Source organism: Telmatherina bonti (assembly GCF_933228915.1).
Source record: "Telmatherina bonti genome assembly, chromosome: 3".
NCBI lineage: Eukaryota > Metazoa > Chordata > Actinopteri > Atheriniformes > Telmatherinidae > Telmatherina > Telmatherina bonti.
In genome coordinates this window covers 35,212,796-35,234,389 of record NC_136621.1, presented here as the reverse complement: position 1 = coordinate 35,234,389, position 21,594 = coordinate 35,212,796, and the positions used below count along the sequence as shown (strand labels likewise).

Sequence of the window (21,594 nt, the reverse complement as noted above, 5' to 3'; positions counted from 1 at the left end):
TGCCTCAATGTCACACCCCCTCTATAATTACTCCTGCAGGGTTCACCGTGTGTGTGACATGCCGCCGATACTTCACCACAGTCCTTGTAAAAGTCTCCAAAGCGTTTAACATTGGAGTGCAACTTTGTGTAGAGACACCTGGTGGTACAAAGAAACCTTGGGGTGGTGATATCTAACATGGCAACGTTCGTTTTTTTACCCTCCCTCACTTCTTCGCTACCCCATAACATCCCACTCCCTCGAACAGGCCCAACTTACTGTCCCACCACGCAGCCTACGTACTCAGTGTAAATTCTGTCGTGGTGCGCAGCTCCATCTTGACATTGAAGTCCAACTTTTGGGCACACTGGGGACAACACAGTGGTCTCCTTGGACAGACTTGGATTGTTTGGGATTATATCTTTTTTTTGTGTCCTTTGGCAACATGAGATACTGGACTTTGAATGGATTCTTGATGGTTTTGGTAATACAACACTGCACATCGGAAGGTAAGGAGGTGTTACAGAAATGTGGTTCATCACAATCATTTTTGGGGGATTTTCAGGAAAACAGCTGGTCGTCAAACGCAAAGAACTTGACTTTTGTTTTAATCACATCCAACAGCTTTGCTCTTAAATTCTGTGAAAATATGAACAAAAGCTTCAAGTTAATGGATGAGTGTTTTAGGTTGGGAGTAAATGAGGTAACATGTGGGAATGACAGAATGGAAAGTTGGCTCAGTCTTTGGTAGGACCTTTTGTGTGTCTTCATTTGTGGTTCTGATGCTGCATCAGGCAAAAAAACTACAATAAAGATGGTTAAGCATCATCATCTTTTTATTGTTAGTCTGGAGTAACAAAAACACACACATCATGAATCCAACGCACCCAAACTGCTTGATGCTATCTCCATAGGTGTGTCTACCTCCATCCAGACCTCCACGGAGGTCAGCTACCAAGACGGCCAAGCATTCCCCCAGGAGCCAGAGCTACCTGCTGCAGAGACGGTGCCGGTAGTGTCCCCTCCGAGCCTGAAGGATGTGCAGCAGGCTGTGCAGGAAGCTTCAGAGCAGGTGGAGGGTCGTGGGGCGGAGGAGGTGTTGAAGGAGCTGCTGGAGAGGGTGGTGGAGGCCGCTTTGGGCCAAGAAGAAGGAGGGAGTGAAGCAAAAGATGTGGTGGCGGTGCAGGATGTTGTTGATGAGGATACACTGGGGCTTCAAGCAGAAGGTAGCGATGCTGTAGCAGAGGACGACATTTTGGAGCAGCCAGCTGTGCATGAGAATGTTGATCCTGAGGAAGGATATGCAGGTTCTGTAGAGGAGCAAGAGGTCGCAGAGGTAGATGTCGCAGAAGATATAGCTGCAGAGGGGAAAGACGTTGTCCAGGGACTGAGTGAAACAGCAGCGTCTTTGGAGAAGTCCACGGAAAGTTTGGAGACTGGAGTTGGCAAAGCAGAAGGTTTGGAGGTTGTCAATGAGTCATTAGGAGTTAAATTCAGTCAGAAAGATGTTGTGGAGGCTTCAGAAGAGACAGATGAGGATTTAGAAGCAGAGGAAGCAGGAGATGAGGACAGCAGGGAACAGGTTGTGTTGTCAGTAGAAAAAATTCCTGCTGAAACAGAAATAGAAAATGAAGCGGAAACTCGGGCTGCTGTGGAGGAGGTAGTAGGTGGACAGCCCGATCAGGAAACATTAAATGAGTCTGCACCTAGCCTGGAAGTGGCTGATGAACAGCAAACATCTAATGACTGGAATAAAGAAGTAGCTAGAGGAGAAACTCACATAGATGGAATAGAGGGTGAGACAACAGTACTGCCTTCTGATGATTTGGAGATAAAGACAACACAATCTGTTGTAGGAGAAACCGTAGAGGAAGGAGAAGATACTAAGGGACCAGCAGAAGAACAAGGCTACTTAGTAGAGGGAGGAACTGAAGAAGAAGGAGCAGATTTAGGAAGAGCAGCAACAGATGAACCAGAAGGAGATGATGAAATCCAGGAAGAATCAGAGACATTAGTTGGTGAGAAAAATGAAGACGAAACAGAAGGAGATGCTTTGGAGGAGTCACATGAGAGTGATGAAAAGACTCAAGGTGAGATATGTGCGAGTCTAACATAGTTTTAAATGTGTTAATACAGAGATGGCCGATGCAACAAAGACCTGAAACAAAAGATGCAACAAGTCTTCCAGTTAAAATGACTAGTTTGCTAAAAAGGTATCATCCATGGACGGCATCTTCTGAATACTGTAACTCCATCTTCAAGCAAAAGTAATAAAACATGTCTATGAGCTTCTGCCATTGTTAGATGTTATGGGCCACAAAAGGGCTAGATGGTGTAATAACAAAGTGCTTTCAACCACTGGATGCCAGATTGACAACCAGATTATCAACGGTACAGTTTTGTTATTATATGGTTAGGTTTAGGCAAAAACACAGTTTAGTCAGATCTATAGTGAAAAACTGTTAGGTTATGAGCATGATAATGGTGGGGGCTAAAATCCATTGTCACCATTACTTTAATAGGCATTACTAGTGGTCATGCTGACACAACAAGCCATCAATATTTCATGACAAACTTTTTTCCACGTCCCAGTTGTATTCAGGCAGTAAGATCACGTGCTGGACCTCGAGCCCCACTGCCCAGCAAGATTTACAAGTTTACCTGCTGCAGGACACCTGACTCAAATGAACCAATACAAGGCAGTGTCCCTTAAGGTCCAGAGCAGGGAACCCCTGGTCTATACCCATCCATCCATTTTCTATTCCTGCGTAAAGTCACCGGGGATGTTGGAGCCTATATCAGCTGCTAGGAGGAGAGAGGCAGGGTACACTCTTGACCAGAGATCCTCAATCCTGGTCCTGGGGCTGGCATCTTGCAGGCTTTCCAATTGCCCCTGCTGAGACCCACTTGATTAAAAAAAGTGTATTTAGCAGACTTGTTATGAACTTGTCAGAGTCAGGTGTGTTGCAGCGGGGACACCTGGAAAACCTGCAGGAAACCGGTCCCTAAGGACCATGATGGAGGAACCCTGCTGTCCATCACAAGGCTGAATTTAAATCTAAAGTTTATGTTACATCTAAATTGATGACTGAAATCTTAAGCTTCCCGACAGATCATAATATATCTTATATATTAGATGGTTGGTTTCTAAAAAATGATCAAAATATGGGCCAAAACAAGAACTGATGGTATTTGTCTTTATATATTTAGTGGCATGAGAGTCAGCAGCTTTATGATTAGTAATGACTGTCAGCGTCTTTGATTACTTTCACTACGAAAAGCTTCTAAATTGGGATGGGAAGACATTGCAGTTTTAAAGAAGATGTCAGCATATTTTTTTAAATCTAAATAGTATGATAATGAATATGATAATAGAGTAGCGATGCAGTCTGCATGACCAATCAGTTTGAAACATTAAAAACAAAACCTTTTTGGTAGAAAGCAGAAAATATCCACTCACTGTGTGAGTAGTTTACTGGTTTTCCGCTGCTTACATATTATGAACTCACATTATGTTCTCAGCATCATATCTATGCATTATTCTACATTCCATAGGTCTGCTGGAAAAACCCTATACCTTGGCCTCTTGGCTTCATTTTCATGTGTGTGTCACATATCAAACCTCTCTCCTAGAGATACTGGTGATCTCTGGTCCACAGCCTGAGGATGGTAGGGAAGCCCACGTAGAACACAGCCCCGAAAACAAGCCCACCACCTCTGAGCCATCCGTTGAGGAGATGGAGAGTCAAGAAAACATCCTTGGTCATGAGAAATCCGACCATTACAACAAACTCCTCTTCCCTCATCAGTCTACATCCGATGACTTTGGGAATGATGTTCTAGAGGAACACACTCAGGCAGAAGGAGATAAACAAGGGGAGGCTGATGGACTGGTGGACGATGTACCTGGGATCAAAGGTAAAATAGAAGGTGGATTTATTCATTAGGAATTCAAAGAGTGATCAAGAAAGATATTTATTTTTACATTTCTGAAGCAGCTGTAGAACCACAGCTCACACTATTGGTTCTTTGAGAAATGTTTGACCCGACTGGGAAATTGCAGCGTTACAGTATCAATACAGAAAAAGTCCAATTCAGTAAAATTAGTATGAGTGTAAAATTAAACTATATGATTAAAACCAAATTGTTCTGAACATGAGTCACTTAATAAATATGTCAAAAATATAAAAGAAAAGACATATCTATTGAAGAAAAATAAAATAAAATCTTCTTTTACAAATATGCAGGTAAAAAATAAGGAACAGAAAATGAGGATTTATCTTCCATTTGACAAAGTGGTTTAAGATCTGTACAATGTAGACGGTGGAAGAAAAGACAAATGTTGGACACAGACCATCATGTTTTATTTATCCTGATTTATTTTCTTCCTCATCAAACGCAAGACATGCATTTACTTTAAACACCTTGATGCATCACACACAGGCTTATTCAACAACTTTGTTATGGATGTGGAAAGCAATACAATACACAATATAAAACAACTAAAAAGCTGGCATTTCAAATCTTTTTCGGGACAGTTTAATGTATAAGATGTTTCAGCAGTTTCAGAGAGGTTTTGCCTTTTGTGTGTTTGCAGGATTTACTTCTGCTGCAAATAATAATTGCATGAGGTTTATTGTGTGCTTGATGGGAAATGTTATAAATCAAACGCATCAGCACTGTTTTTCTGTAACTTGCTCCTGATTTCTGTCCTCTCTGTGCCTTGATAGAGACAAAGGAGCCAGATCTGGAGCCATGGAAGATTGGGGCAATATTCGCTGCAGTCTTTCTGGTTTTGGAGACGATTGTCATTACTATTTATGTTCTCAAATGTCGGAACCAAAAAAGGTCAGTGTGCATTTTTTTCTGTGTACCAAACCTTAATAATGGGTGGTTGTCTTAGAGTGAAGTTAGTATGAAAGAAATAGAAAATATGCAATGCTAGATTAATACTGCTGTGCTGTGACTTACTACACCGATGTAGTTAATAGCTTAGTTAGAGTCTTTCAAAGAATATTTAAGTGAATTCTTTTAGTAAATATTTTCAGCAGTATGAAGCAGCACATCAAACTGAGCTACTTCTTTCTCTGACAAAAAAATAATTTGAGTAAAATCAGGATTTGCGGGATTCAGGGTCCAACATTAAACTTTGCCTTCATCTGCAGCCTCTGCTCTTTCCTTTTATTGACTGTCAACAAGACATATCCAAAGAAGTTGTCTTTATGCGCCCAATGTTTTTCATGAAATCCAAATCTGCTTGAGTAATTCTAACTTCTTGCCAATAATATTACTTGTAGCCTAGCATCTTGGTAGTTTTGGAAAGCCTGGCTATATTTTACATCCAACAGCCTGAAATAAATATTTCCCTTACGATCCAAACTGAACTACAGTGTGCCACGATTTGATGCTCTGACTCATTATTTGTAAAGCAGTCTTTTATGTTTACTTCCATGAATATGAATAGAAATAATATGTGTTCTGCATTCATAATATAATCTAGCACATCCAAGTGCTTATTTTTCTAATAGCTGAAATAAGCCATCTGATTGCTAGCTGAAGCACCAATAGGACTCTGATAACAGATGGGACTCACAGTGTTGCTGGTACATGATTACGTCTGATGTTACCCAAGCTGCAGTTACCATTTCAACACTGACAGATGATGAAATGAAGAGGATGTGCTCCTTATTGGGTCTGTTTTTTCCCCCCTCTGTGTTAGCAAGCTGCTTTACTGCTCGTTTGTAAGTGACTCACTGCAACTGGTAGTTCAGCGGGAAAAGGGCTACAGTAATCCGTGTTAAAGGGACATCGTTCGTGTGTTTGCGTGTGCGCAGTGACCCAGCCCTGCAGCGGGCATGTGAGGAAGGGTGTGTTGAACCAGAGGCAGCTACAGGAGGTGACTGCAGTGATGACACATTGCCGGCAGGCAACGGAGACGCTCAACAGTATGTTCACATCTTCAAATGACTCCAATGATGGCAGAGAAATAAAGTGTATAAATATAGGTTTTTACTGAATCATTGAACAGAAACTGAATCCAAACACTATTTATTTTTTCTAGATCCACCCCCGACTAAATAAAAAAAAAAAAAAAAAAAAAAAAAATCAAAATACTTTGATCAATCAAGTATTACCATGTGACAATCTGCATTCAGCAGATTTAACCAGAGATCATCCCAGGATTTCTTAGCTTTTCTCTCCTAAGCTTCTCTCTCCTTCCACAGTATGATTTTCTGCCACCATCAATATGGTTCTACTGCATCAGCCTCCTTGTTAAAAGCCAGTCAGCTGACCAAAAATCTCAGCACTGACCTGCAGACTTGTGGTTCATAGAAACTGCCACTTGTGTGCTTCTCAGCTGATTACCTCTAGGCTGTTTGTAGCCTATGTGCTTAGGATTCTGCTCACTGCATCACATGAAAGAGAGAAATTGTGAACTCTGAGCATTACTGGGTAATACCATTTTTTTTTTTTTTTTCTAATCAGACTTGTAGGCTTGGATTTGTAATAAGCTAAAAGTGTGTGTGTGTGTGCACAGTGACCATGTTAAAGAATGTGGAAATAATATGCAGAAATACAAAAAGCAGAAGTCAAAGTGATATAAAGTTTATGTGTAAATGTTTATTTTAGACCCAAATATAAACTGAATATATAAACATAAGCTAAATGTGTTTGTGTTGCATGTGGATATGAATATATGTGACAGAAAAAAAAAAAAACTGCAAAGGCAATAATAAGACAACACTGAATTATAAAACAATCAACAAGGTCATCTTGGAACGTGTTCTTGTTAGGAGAATTATTAGGAGCAGTTTTAATGTGTTTAATATGTGTTAGCTTTTCAGTTTCAGCAGTGAAAGAACATTTTATGCACACTCTGGTGAAATAAGCCAGGATGCCAGCAAACAAACTTAGCAACACATTTTTTTTTTTTTTATTTCTCACAAACAGAAAGAAAAAAATCTAATTTTAGCATTAAAAGTCAAAGAAGAACCCGCAAATTTTTGCTCATTTATTTAAGAATATTTTTATTTATACATTGTAACTATAAAGCTCTGTGTGTGTGTGTGAAACTTTGTTAAATACCTACGAGTGATCTGTGTTTAAAGCAAAGCGCTCTCAGATTGGAGAATCAGCAATCTGATTGGGCAAGCCAAGCTAACAGCTGCTCTGCAGGATCCCACAAGAGGAGCGAATCCTTTGCCATCTAAAACTTTCATCTCATAAAATCTTCCAGCAGCTTCAGAAAATGTTTGCTTAGTCTGAAATCTTTGAGGTTTGAGTTGTTTTAGACAGTAAAAAATGTGATTTTCCAGTGTTTCCCTTCGGCTGTTAGCTTAGCTCAGTCATCAGGAAACCTGATTCTCTCAACAGGCAGTCCACTGATGTTAAATGAATCTGAAATATTACACAATAACTCATTCCATCTTTGTATTATTTAGCAGATTATGACACCGGTGAATTTACTGTAAACTAAACTGCAAAACAGAGAAGCAGGAAAATACAATAAATACAAGGTAGTAGTAATATTAGTAATGTACTTAACTTGCCCATTACTGCAAATTAAGCCTTTCAAAACACAGTAAAACAATGGCACAAGTATTCAGACTTTTGATCTTTTTTGAGTACACTATATTCCACTGTCTTTGTTTTTCATTATGTGTAATGTCAGTTTTGGGCTTACAAGCTGCATTTGACGTAGACTGATGCGCAGCCCTCAGGCAGGTTAGCTCAACTTGTAATCTCATCGCTGCAGAACAGGCAAGAAGTGGCGGCTTACATTGTGCTTGTAGACACCTGCAATGCAGCTACATTAACAATATACAGCGATGGAAAATATGCAGAGATGCATATTACATCTTAACAGTTAAAAAAAAAAAACTAAAAACAATGATGCAAATGGAGCTCATATGTGTAACTTAAATAAATACCCAGTCTGAACTGATTTTGAGAATGAAAGTGAAGTTTATTTCTACTTCATTTCTTGACTTACTGAGCATTAGCTTACACTGCTTACCTGGCAACCCGCCCCTTTCATTATTACAGCAAACAGTAAATATTGAGTATTTCCTTGCAAAACATGGATGCACAATACTGTGAAAGAGTCTGAGAGAAACATCGAGATATATTCTACTGTACTTAACAGTCATCAACTTAAACCTGTACCATGTCACATATGATCACTTTACTGAACCAATAAGACATATAAATACCATATTTTTCCATATGTTATCACCTCCCAGTGCATTTCACTTCAAGGCAGTGTAAAAGCTTCTCCATCTGTCAGGAAAGCCGTTAAATAAACAGCCTTCCAGAGAAAATATTAGCATTTGCTCACAGCAGGATATTCAGCAGCACTTTGACAGACATTATAAACATGGAGAATTGAACTGTTTGAATTTCACCATCATTTCAATTTCCCAAAAGGGTCAAAGCCTCTGTTTGCCTCTGAAACAACACGAATACTGTCCTAATTTGCGTCAAGTGCTCCCGCTGTTCTAGTTTTTCTTATTTTTTTCTTCCAACTATAACTTCTCCTGTTTTTTCAATTTATATTTCTCTGTTACAACTGTTCAGTCGTTGCCAACTAGTACTCTCATTTCTGCTAGGATATCTATGCTTGAGGCCTCGGATGTGGCTTCAACTCTGGCCAAACAAAAGGAGCTGCAACAAGATGAGCATGCGATAAGCATGTCAGACCTCTCGCCCGGTTCCACACAGGAACCAACGCTGGCCCAGAACCAGACCCCTCACAAGACCTCAGGACTTCCATATAGGGGGACCTAAATCATGTCTGTTCCTACTGTATCTAAATAAAACCCGAAATGCCACTTTCAAATTGTGCACTCCATCTCACTTTGCCTTCCATAGACACTCAGTAAGCTACTCTAGATTCTCCAACACTAACTGTATGGTTTGGTGCATTTAGCTGTATGTCTGTCTGTGTGTACATGTTAACTGACTGAACGAGTTCGGTAACGCTTTCTGCATGTATGAATGTGTGAGTGAGCGAGAACACAATTAAAAAGCTATATTCTGTACATGTGCAGGTGTTTGCTGATGTGACTTAGTTATGCATCCAGGCTGATGTCTGTAAAGTCTTCAAGCTGCAGAGGAATTGCTGAAAAGTGTTTTTCATCCTGACTACATCAGTGATGCAACACTAAGCTGCTGAAAACAATGTAATAGCATGAGGGAAGTGAATGATCTAAAGTGTTTCATTAATCTCCACGGCACCATTATAAAGACAAAAACATCTTCTTTTCTTTTTTTTCTTATGACCGGGATAAAGTTTAAAACTTGATTTCATTTGTACTCATTGTAACTCCATCTCTGTGTTGTCGCTTAATATCTGAGCAAAAACAAATTAAAATGATAATCTTCAATGTGTTCTTTCCTATCATGCCTCCCAGTGTGCTCTTTTGCAGTTTGCATGCACTTGTTATCATAAATTTCTTTCCCCCAGTCACCTGCCTGCCTCCTCACATAACAACCCATTGTAGTTACTCGACTGGAAGAGGATTTTCTTGAGTGTGACTTCAGCGTGAATACTATCTCGCAGACTTTTCTGCAAGAGATCACACAGACCGGTGTCATTTGGGCTATGATCACAAGGCATATGAATGAATGTTTGAGAAAGCGTTCAAGTACCCTCAAGTGTTGTGTAGCCTACCGTGTGTTGCAGCATATTTGTGTGAATGTGCTTGCAAAAGCTCCACAAAAGGCCCGGTCATGTGCTCCGTAGCTATTTAAGACAGAAGAGAGAAATGAGCCGACTCTTGGGGGGACTGCAGTTTTGCAAACAGAGGAGCAGCATGCACCGTCAGAGGTAGGGGACCATGTTACAGTCACTCTCGTGACTGACTTCCAAAGGGTTTTACAGCTTAATCAAAAGCATGAATGTTGCTATGCTGCTGTCAGGTCTTTCTGCCAATGTGCAAATATATTTGACATTTCCAGTATTTTCTTTGAGCTGTTATTTTTTAAGTTTGGTTGTAAAATAATGGCTTCTGCTGTTAAAATATTGGTCAGTCCAAACATTCCTTCTAAGCATTTAAAAGGACAAGCAAATCTAGCAACAAAACTGTTAAAAGAAATGATCATTCACAAGAGATTGTTAAAAACATCTTTGAACTTGCAGGAGTTGTAAACTAATGGCTTTGTGAATTATTAGTGATGCCTTGCAGTGCCTGCAGGGCCGTCTACGTAGCAAAGTTTGAGGGTAACGCTGAAGCAACTGGCTTTAACAAAAGAATGCAAAAGCAGTTTGCTTTCTTAAGCTGAATCGAGGGTATGTTGGTTATGTATGAAAGTGTCTTGTCTCTGGCTTACCAGATGTGTTCTGGGACGACTGTGGACGCTGAAATTTAATGTGAAAAGCAATAAAAATAGATGGAAGGATTTAAAACGATGTCCTTAATTCTCTGCAGTATCAATACAGATATTCTTCCCTTATTATTCTGTTTAAATGACCTAAAATACTCCTTTTTAAAATTCCTTCCTCGCTTGCATTAGCATGTGGAGAGTGGGTCTTCTGGTGGTGACCTTTTGCGGCAGCCTCGCAGTCGCCCAGTTCCCCCGGGAGTGCACCACAGTTGAAGCACTACAGAGTGGCCAGTGCTGCCCTTCTCCAACCGGGGTGGCGGGGGACGAGTGCGGCGCCAGCACAGGAAGAGGGCAGTGTGTAAGCATTGCAGCCGACACCCGGCGCCATGGACCCCAATACCCCTACTCCGGGCGTGATGACAGAGAGAGATGGCCGTTGAGATTTTTCAGCCGCACCTGTCAGTGTAATGGGAATTTCAGCGGCTACAACTGTGGGCGATGCAGACACGGGCTGACGGGACCAAACTGTGATCAGAGAATCTCTGTGGGTAAGAGAACGACCTGAAAATTGAAGACAACGTCTAATGTCTTTCTCCTGCTGTGCTCTTTAAGATTTCACAGGTCTACATCAGCCAGGGGATTTTAGGGCAGCATTTTCTGCTAGAGAAAAGGGAATGTCTATGTTAAATTTTAATAACATTTTCTTTCCTCTACACTCAAAACCACTTACTCCCTCTTTATCTTCTGCCACATCATTACCCTCCCTGTAGTAAGGCGGAATATCATGCAAATGAGCACAGCTGAGAAGCAGGCATTTGTCAATGCTTTGGACCAAGCCAAGAGGACCGTCCACCCTGACCTGGTCATCTGCACAAGACGGTACATGAACATAATGAATTTGTAACACAATTTGTTCTTTATTTCAAAGGAGAAATGATTCTCAAACAGCCAGTTTTAGTTTTCAGACCAGAACCTTTGGCGAAGCATAAACAGGCTTAGCCAACGTTGGCAACAGAACGATCTGCATTTTATATATAGGGGTAAAACTATTCTGCTCTTTTTTTTTTTCTTTTTACCAGTAACATAACATTTCTTGGGAAAGTATTCTTCATAAGCTAAAGGTGGAAGCCCAAGTCAAGTAGCAAAATGTACGTAGAACTAGGTCTACATAAACCTGTGAATAACCTCCTTAAAAGTCAGCTGAGGATAGTAGTAGATTCATTTTGAGGCGAGTATTACCTGCAGGTAAAGAAACCCATTTAACCTCCTAATCAAAAAATGAACTCCATTCCTTATGCCCTGCTTTTTTTTGGCTATAAGGCATTGATTTGTAGCCAAGTTTCCTTTGGCAGTTACATTGTGGGATAAGGTGTGTATACAGTACAATATCTACTTAGCAATGTGTTCATTCACCTAAAATCAGTCATGAGGCCTTGGAGGAAGAGATTGCATGAGTGTCATCCTCTCCTTATCTGTAGGTACCAGGAGGTGTTTGGGCCTGACGGCAACACTCCGCAGTTTGAGAACATCACCATTTACAACTACTTTGTTTGGAGCCACTACTACTCTGTCAGTAAGACTTACCTGGGGCCGGGCGAGGCCAGCTTTGGAGGAGTGGACTTCTCCCACGAAGGCCCAGGTTTTGTCACCTGGCATCGCTTCCACCTGCTGCAACTGGAGAGGGACATGCAGGTGAGTCGAGAGAAAGAAAGAGGGAGGGTGTGCATGAATATCTTTAACTATTGGAGGTGTAGGGGGGGGGGGGGAGAAATGGGGAACAAGGAGGAAATACATAAAACAGAAGGAATTAGCAGAGGATGGTAGAAGTTCAAAAATATTTGAATATAAAAGAGAACTAAGCAGCTTAAAGTGCTTCGCTTCAACAGAGCCTTTGTGTTAATGAACCGATCCATCTCGTGTCTGAGCAGGACATGCTCGGTGACCCCAGTTTTGCCCTGCCCTACTGGAACTTTGCCATCGGAGGCAGCGAGTGCGACATCTGCACTGATGACCTGCTGGGAGCGAGAAGCTCATTCGACATCAGCTCCATCAGCTCCAACTCTGTGTTCTCACAATGGAGGGTCATCTGCGAGAGCGTGGAGGACTACGACACCTTGGGCACAATATGCAACAGTAAAGACAGTCGCACAAACACCCAATTTACCTCAGCGTTACGCCGAGCGGTGCCGCTGATATACAACATCGTCTCAGCTGCATTAAAAAGGAGGGCAAAGAACTCGTAAAGAGAACATGCAGAACATAAGCTGCTATAAATAATACCTCGCAGCTGTTGTGCTAAATTCAACACTGCTCGCTATTAGTGCAGTTTGTTTGAAACTGCCGACACTTCAGTCGCCAGACTTAGCCTTGTGGGTCACTTTAAGTACCTACCTTCGATCTGAGTTCCCCATTGGAGATCATTAGACCTTCCAACAGTGGTTTCCAAAGTAGATTGGTAATGCGTCATGAGGTTTTAGCATAGAATAAGGGGACTTCTGTGCCATAATATGTTAATACTGTGTAAGCTAGGCAAGGTGATTAGATTTGTGAGGATTGGATCTCATTCCACACTGGCACCAGATTAGTCACAACTTCTTCCTTTGAGTTCAAACAAACCAAGTTCATAAAGCACTTTCTCTTGTTGATTGAATTCTGAAATTAGGACTTTTTTTTTGCTTTTGCTGTTCAAGACCAGAAGTCCCTCGAGAGAGATGCTTTCTAATTGTATATAATTAAGAAAATCATAATTAATAACCAGCAGAATATGCAAGTGACCACTGTTTGACTGATTAGTCTCTCCTGGTCTTTGGAGGCCATAACAGGTCTGGTGTTTCCTGCGCTAACAAGCAACAATTCCTTAAATGGGTTAGAGATATGGTGAGGGGGGGGCGGTGGGGTTGCCTCATTTGTGCATCTGCTTGTTGAAGACAAGAATCTAGCAGTCTACTGCTTCCTTTGATCTGCAGGAATAATCTTCAAACACAGAGACAACTCAGTTATGTAGCCCTCCGATTGTGTGTAGGAGCGAAACCACACACACACACACACACACACACACACATAAAGGAACGACATGGATCACAAATGCAAGAGAAACGAGAAACTTCAGTCACAAAGCTCATACTCGCTACAGATGACTCTTAGTGAAAAATTAAACAATTTAACTGCAACACTGTCATGTTTAAGACTGATCAAACTAGTCAAATCTTGCAGACAGAATTAGAAAGTGGTTAAATGATATACAACTTTTATAATCAGTTTTTTTCTTTCCTTCTCGACAGAAACTACAGGCTTGAGTTCAGCCTACAGTCTGAGTGCTATACAAACCAGTGGTGTGTGTGTTTCACTCAAGTTAGATGAGTTTACTGCTGACCTTGTGTCCTCTTCATCAACAAGGTACAGAGAGCAGTCCCATCAGGAGGAACCCAGCGGGCAACGTGGCGCGGCCCATGGTGCAGAGGCTGCCAGAGCCCCAGGATGTGTTGGACTGTCTGGAGCTCAACACCTTTGACACCCCTCCTTATTACTCCACTTCTTCTGAGAGCTTCAGGAACACCATTGAAGGTGTGCAGCTATACGATGTGGTTGCAGGTTGACATCCTTCCATCAATCAGAGGAAGAAAACTGAAGCTGAGTTGTTCAGAAAATGAAGTATTCTGTGTGACAGTATAGACACAAACTCAAGCCAGAAACTCACTTCACTCATTCCTCTACCCACATGCACATATGGTTAGCTCCAACACAACATTTGCTGTTCCTAATTTTGGTAAATTTGAGATTGCATTCCATTTTCCTTTTTTTTTTCTTTGTTTCAAAGCTTCTTTTTTTCATGCTTTGTTTTCTAGGCTACAGTGCCCCCCAGGGGATGTATGACCCTGTCATCCGCAGTCTCCACAACCTGGCCCACCTCTTTCTGAATGGGACAGGTGGACAGACTCATCTGTCGCCCAATGATCCCATCTTTGTGCTTTTGCACACCTTCACTGATGCAGTCTTTGACGAGTGGCTCCGAAGGCACCAACCAGGCAAACAGTTTAACCCACATACAAACACGGCAAGAGGTTTCGTTCCAAAAAACGAACAGAGGGGTAACGATAACTTTTCCCTTCATGCAGGTGAAATCGTTTACCCCGAGGAGAACGCTCCGATTGGACACAACCGCAGATTCAACATGGTTCCTTTCTGGCCTCCTGTCACCAATGCTGAAATGTTTGTCTCAGCCCCAGAAAACCTGGGATACTCATATGAGGTCCAGTGGCCAGGTAAGCAGCAACATACACATAGATGTACGCAATCCCACAAAAACCCAGTGAGCCTCTCATGACTCCCATCTCTCCTCCCACTCCTTTCACAGTTCGTCCCTTCACCCTGTCTGAGATCATCACTGTGGCCGTCGCCGTGGCGGTGGTAGTCGTGGCGGTGCTGGGGGGTGTTGTTGGCTGCTTCCTGCGAGTTCGTTCTTACCGCCCAGCTGAAGCCCTGGAGCCCCTGCTGGGAGAGACTTTCCGCCGTTACTCAGAGGACGACAGGAGGCTGGATAAATCACAGTCTGTCGTCTGATTCCATCAAATTCTGAGAGGCCTCAACAGTTTCGTTTGTTTTGCCCTTTTTTTTATTCTCCTATTAAAGCCGAGCTGGTTTGAAACCTAGAAAATGTGTCTGTGTATGTATCTACTTTTGACTTCATTGCTAGGAGGGTCTTGAGGTCTCCTGGAGCATACGGGATTACAAATAGTATCAGACTGAAAGTGTAAATGAAAGGATTAATAAATTTGGGTACAGATACAATTTAGTGTCCTTTCTGGTTCGACATCATTGGAAGAAATAGTTTAGCCTCTTTCGTATCCCTTCCTTAGCTGCCAACAACATTTTGCTACTCTGTGCATGCAGAATATCCTAATCCATCTGAAAGATGAATGGATAATACCTTACAGTTTGATGTTTGTGTTCCCATTCCTTTGGTTCTGTTCGTTAACTGGGCCCGTCATTACATAAACAACAAGCAGGCCTGTGTAAACAGACCACAGACTGGTCTTAATGCAGGCCTTTTTGCTGCAGGTGTAAATTTGTTTGTCTCAAGCCTGAGGCCATCTGGCAAAACACAACACTTAATGTTAATCTGCTAACCAGCGAGTCTGATTAAATCAGTGCAAGTCTCCATGTGTTCATAGCAGCACACACACCACCCTCATGTGGTTGTACTGCAGTACTGCAAGTGGAGCAAAGCCTTTCACGTCGTTTCTTATTCACAGTTATTTTGAACCTGTTAAAAATTAGGACTGATTACCGGGTTGGCAAAACAAAGGCTATCTTTAGCTTTTTGTTTCACGACAGCTAAAGTCCTATACAAAGAAAACTGTCAGCTTAGCTCATAATCTGGCTCCAACACAGCAATATCAGTCTTACAGAAATCATTACAATGCATCTATAAAGCTGCTGAACAGAGTTTTCTGACACACTATGTACACTTGTTTGCCCTGCCAAAACCACTTTCTAGTTTTATAATTTGCTTTCTTTTAACCTTTTATATAGTTCTCTAGAAACATTGAACACTGCAGCTTCACATAGAAAACAATTTTACACAAAACAAATAGTATGTTTAAGCAATTAATTAAGCACTTTGCCACTGAGGCAAGAAAAAGGTTTCAATTTTTTTCAATGTATCTACAAAATGGCAAAGAAATTGTCTTTTTATTATCTGCAAGTGAAAATGTTGACATACTTTTGCCTTTCGCATGGTATGAAATGTGTGTTATAATAACATAGAGAAGCATGGAGGACTAGAAGACAAAAAAAAAGGACATAAATGTGTGTTTACCCACATGTTTTATAAGTGACTTCCTTTGACCTCTATTTTCCTTGCAACGCACTAAGAAGCGGGGGGGGGGGTTGACTTTTGTACAGTATTGTAAATAAGAAAGAAGGGTTCTTCTTGTTATGGAAGCCTCACAGTGAAAACATCTGCTGCGTCCTTTTGTAATCTTTCAGATAAAAACCAGCTTTTGCTTCATTTTCTGTCTGAAAACACAGTCACCTGACCCGGCTTACTTCCACACTGAAGCGCACAGCATGTGATATTTATGATGCCATGTTGCAGTTTTGGAGGCTTAAAGCTTGCCTGAGCATAAACATCATGTCCCCAGCAGTTTCTCCAGGGATCTGGGTGGTGAAGAAGCAGCTTCATTTAAATAATTCATTAGTACACATTGTGGCTTTTAATGACAGAGATGGGCTTTATTTTAGACTATTGGAAGGAAAAAAATATAAATAAGTCTTTCATTTCAGTTTTAAGAGAAATTCTATGAAAGTTTGTTTTTTTTTTCCCTGTTTTTGAAGAAAACCAGACAAATTGCAATAAAAAAGATGCATGAAACTGTGTCATAGAAAGAAAACTTTCTAAATGCCAAAACATTTGAAAACAACTCAGCACTTAGACTTTAATTTGCATTAGAAAAAAAAAACAAAAAAACAACATTCTTTTCTCTTTACAGTTGAATAAAAACAGCCGTTTTGAAATTCCTAATCTGCAGGATTTGCAGGGCTTCTTTGCTCTAACTGCATGACTGAGCGTAATTATTTTTTTGCTTTAGGCTATGACACTGAGCAAAATGAGTGACAGGTTTGCATGCCTCTCTGTGCCAAGCTTCCAATCAGTCCAGCTCATTTGCCAGTGACAACCTCGGCTCCGTGTTGAGGAATGACATGGAGATAGTTTCACTTCGGCTTAGCCAAAATTAACTGTAAGCCTTCACTGTGTACAGTAGTTGCCGTGAGTCTTCCTGTTGGGTTATTTCTGTCTTGCTTAAAGAGTAGCAGGATTTTAAGAGTCAGCACTGGACTTAATTAGCTAGGATTGGCATTTTTGCAGCGCAAGGTGATATCTTGAAAAAGAGCCTCGAGGGAAGGGGTGGTGATAAAGAGGGATATTTTTTTGGATCCATCATCAGTTGGCTGTTCTTCCCCAAACCACCAGGTTACACTAAAAAAGACACAATCCTGTGGGTTTATGAGTATAGATAGATGCGAAAGTCACACACAACAGTCATTTGGCCACCACCGCCTTCCTGAAAGAGACGATCATTAGTGTCTTTCAAATGTGCTCTCATGGAAGTTATCTTATTTTAAGCTGCAGGAAAAACTTCACTGCAGCTTTTACAGATTCCGACAATCCTGCACTGCCCACTGCGGGATTTCCACAAGGTGGAAAAAACAAGTAAGAAGAGCTGTGGGGTGAAAAGGACATTGCTTCATTTAGTCAGCTGGAATGTTTATCATAAAAGTTTGGTTGGAAAGGAGTTTGAGCTTGGATGTGGGAACAAACAGAGGAGTTTTCTTGATTAATGAAAAAAAGAAGAAAAGCAGAGCTGTTGGGTGGATCTGCTGCTTGCAGGATTTATTCTAAAATCAACATTTCAGGTTTCAATGAACTCATATAAGGCTTTATTATTCATGAATCAAAAGCTACAGTGCTGTAGTACCTGTCTATATTTGTAGAAGACATTTGCCATTTCTCCATTTTAAAACTCTCCTCATGCAGGCAAGCAAGCGATTGTTCATCTGGAGCAGGATGAAGCAGCCTGTGATGGCTGGGTTTCAGTAAAGCTTGCAATGTGAACAGATGGCTTTGATGAATGCAGACGCTCCAGACAGGATCTCCCAAGATGCTTCTTATTTCCTAAATGAGACATTTGTGTGCAAATGTATTATTTGTCAGGTTGTCACCAGTTTCATTGGTGATTTAAGTGAAAGTTTTGTGCATTTGAAGAAAAACAATCCAGATTTTTTTTCTACTTTTTGTTTCTGTTTTTGAAATTTCTTTGTCCTTACCCGGGGTTTATTATTTCTTAATCTTTCTTTACAAAGCTTTTTCTCCAACTAATCCCTTTCCTTTCCACTCCTTATTTACAATTCTACAATTTGGAAGCTGTCTGGCTGTCAATGTGACACTTCCCTCAGGTTTTATCACATTAAACCTGAGGGAAACTGAATATGTATTCATGTTTCACAAAGAAAGACAGAGCAGTAAGTACAGAAAGTAGAACCTTCTTAAATAAGCCATATTCAAGGTGAATTGCTCAAAAACAAAACAAAAAGATAAAATAAAATAAAATAATGAAAGTGAAAGGTGTAGTTTTCCTGTAATTTTTCTTTTTTCTATCCTTTCACTATACTGTTGGCTGTGGACATTAGAAAACAAAATTAATAAAATAGAATTGTTTCCAAACATTATTAGAGAATATTTAAGCTTCTATAATATGCAAATGTCTCGAACCATCCCTTAGTTTTCAGTGTATTGACATGAAAATGGAAAATGAGAGAAGTGATTTGGTAAAGACTACGCGTGTCTGCAAAGATACGCGTAGAAATTCGTTCTAAAAGGGAAAAACAAAGTTTTTGCATTTCAGCTTGAAAGCCTAAATTTGCTTCAGTACTGTTGAAGTCCAGACTCTGAGGCGGATTCATCACTCCATAAGACTTATACTGTTGATTTTCAGTCCAGTTCTTGTGTCATTTGGTATTTTGTTGGCCTATTTTCTCATCCTCCTTCCTTAAGAAAGGCTTCTTGACAGCCAGCACTCTGTGGAGACTCTGGTGAGTCTGCAGCCAACAGTAGATGGATCAACTGAAGATCCAGATGCATTTTTCAGGTTCTGTGTCAGGTCTTTGCTGGATTTTCTTGTCTTTTTTTTTTGTTGTTTAAAGAAAATCACTTTCAGATTCTTGTCACAGTGTGGATGGTTTTTCATTCCTGCCACTTCTTCCTTCATCCTTCACTTGTCCAGTTTCCTCCACAATCCAGCTTCTGAACACCATGATGATAAATAAACGTTTTCAACTAATGGCTCTTTGGCAATCGCCTTATTACTTTAAGTCCGGTAAATTATCTTTTAACTAAGTAATCTTTTGCATTTTTTGTCGATGCGTTGAAAGAAATATGAATAAATTCTGCCAGTAATTAAGTACTGAGAGGTTCTTTTTTTAATTTCTTTTTGCAATGTTGTTTTTAATGGGTAGATAAAACACTTGGAAATCCCTTTAATTAGAAACATTTAACTTATTTAAATGACTCATAAAACTCTGTAATGGACTTGCGACGTGTCCAGGGTGTAGCCCGACTTTCGCCTGATGATTGCTGGGATAGGCTCCAGCTTCCCCACCACCCTTAACTGGATTAAGTGGTATAGAGAATGAATGAATGAATGAATGAATGAATGACTCATAAAACAGGAAAGGGATGGAAAAATAGCTTCACATATCCAGGGGAAAAAATCCATTACCTTGGTACCTTGCAGGCAAAATCTACACCAGTGATGTTTGGCTGGAGATCTTTGTGGAGTACAACATGCATTTCACTATGACAATAAATATCGTGGTATTCAGAAACTGGATGAACATAAAAAATTAGTCTTGAAAAAACTTCTTCTTTCTCTGTTTTTCTTTTTTTTTTCTGGTACTTGTTTGAATACAAAATGCTAACCTATACATCTGCAAAGTCCTGCACAATGACACAGAAACGTGTTCGTACTCAACTCCAAAAACTACAGCCTGGAATCTAATCAAATGAATCACTATGAAAAAACAAACAGCTGTAATAAAAGAACGTAAAAGGTGTTTTAGAGGTTCTGTAACTAAAGATCGTACCTTACAGTTTGACAACAAATTCTTAAAGTGTCATGAAAACAACTGCTTAGGTTAAAGACGCTTAGCAATGAAGCCAAAAGCAGCCAAAAGCAGCTGCTTCCAACAGAAAATGCACATTTACTGCTTTATCTGCTCCTGCAGGTGGATATTATTGTTCATCATTAACATGTTACACATTTATTACTGAAGAAAAAAAGTACACACCTTTAATGATTAACATATGATGAGTTAGGAAAACATCCTAAAAGCTTTTAGCCACGTAAAGGATTGGCAGAAGCACTTGGCATCTTTTTGGTCTTAAGAGGTTCTTATGTTCATTAAACTGAATGAACAGAAGTTCCACAGTGGTGTTTCTGTCACGTTCATTTCAGTATTCAGTATCATATTCATAAGATCTGAGGAAAGTATGTTAAATATTCCATATGAGTGATTATGCACAATCATACAGAACTATTAGAAACAACCCATTTTACTTGTGTGATTTATGTCAGCATCACCTGCGCAGGTTATTTTTAGGAGAACGGTTTGCTTATTCATGACAGAGGTTTGAAGATTCGTGTCGTACGAGCAGATGACTTCACAGGAGACTTGCATGTAAACACACCCGAGCTGCGTTTGCATTTAGCTTCCCTGAAATTCAACACAGATGCATTTAGGTTTTCAGAAACCTCATGTAAACCATCTGTGTGTACCTGCTCGCATGTGCATGATGCCGGTCTCCCCCGTGGAGCTATTTTAGTAAAACGGAATCAAAATAGAACACTGTGGGGTGTGTCTCAAGAGAGTACAGTGAGGACTACAGTTCCTTTGGTCTTTTTCAGGATGTCCACAGCTTCAGCGTGAGTCACACCCTCCAGGCAGTGTCCATTCACAGCGATGATCTGGTCGCCTCGTTTCAGTCTGCCGTCTTCCACGGCCGCCCCCTGCGAGGTGAAAAGAGTCCCCCATTAAATACAGACAAGAAAACACAAACTGCACTCATCAGTCTGATCACACATTATGATGTGGAGGAATTTACGCAGGAGAAAAAAAAAACTGGCAAGTAATGAATCAGCTGGTCGCAAACTAATCAAATAATTTTACCTTTATGAGCATAAATTGAAGCGGGGCTAAAGGAGTCTGAGTTTGACATAAATTACATAAGTAAACATAGAATAAAAGAGTGAAACCTGTTAATCTACTATTGTACACATTAATCTAATCTAGGATTACTTTGTTGCAAAGAAATAATAGAACTTCAAAAAAAAAAAAAAAAAAACACTTAAAGTGGAACTATTATGTGCATTTCAGGCTAATTTATTTTTATTTCTGAGACCAAAAGGGCTGGGACTGATGGAGTTATTGTCACAAATCGCTTTATTTACTTCAGACCGACCCTCTCCGTAGGCTGTCAGATCAGCCTGCGGGCAAAACGAGTGGATTGAGACTCTTCCGCATTAAGCCCCGCCTCCCGCCACTGCACTACATCGGGAGCGCGCACCGCACCTGCTTTCGCCGTCATTGTAACGTCTCATAAACAGAAGGATTAGGCTCATATGAACTCAATAAAAACACAAAATACAATGTCAACACATAGCGTACAGCTCTACATGTTGGAACCTGAATCAGACCCTGAAAACGAAGTGGAAAACAGCAAACCACAGCAAC

General features: G+C 40.6%; 2 protein-coding genes across 2 annotated transcripts in view; one reads left to right on the top strand and one right to left on the bottom strand.

Moving 5' to 3' along the window:
• Positions 1–9,766: 9,766 nt before the first annotated feature.
• Positions 9,767–14,865, top strand: tyrp1b (tyrosinase-related protein 1b; the record flags this gene model as incomplete). Its single annotated transcript, XM_079263980.1, has 9 exons — positions 9,767–9,808; positions 10,495–10,853; positions 11,076–11,184; positions 11,784–11,997; positions 12,234–12,438; positions 13,702–13,869; positions 14,151–14,366; positions 14,421–14,567; positions 14,660–14,865. The coding sequence occupies exons 1-9, from the start codon at positions 9,795–9,797 to the stop codon at positions 14,863–14,865; spliced, it is 1,638 nt and encodes a 545-aa protein (XP_079120106.1). The 5' UTR covers positions 9,767–9,794.
• Positions 14,866–20,723: 5,858 nt separating this feature from the next.
• LOC306774002 (multiple PDZ domain protein-like) overlaps positions 20,724–21,594 on the bottom strand; it is a gene marked incomplete at both ends in the record, with an annotated part of 62,937 nt that continues 62,066 nt past the window's right edge. Inside the window, one exon of the mRNA XM_079263969.1 lies at positions 20,724–20,870. Coding sequence (XP_079120095.1) covers positions 20,724–20,870 — 147 coding nt within the window. The remainder of the gene's footprint in view (positions 20,871–21,594) is intronic.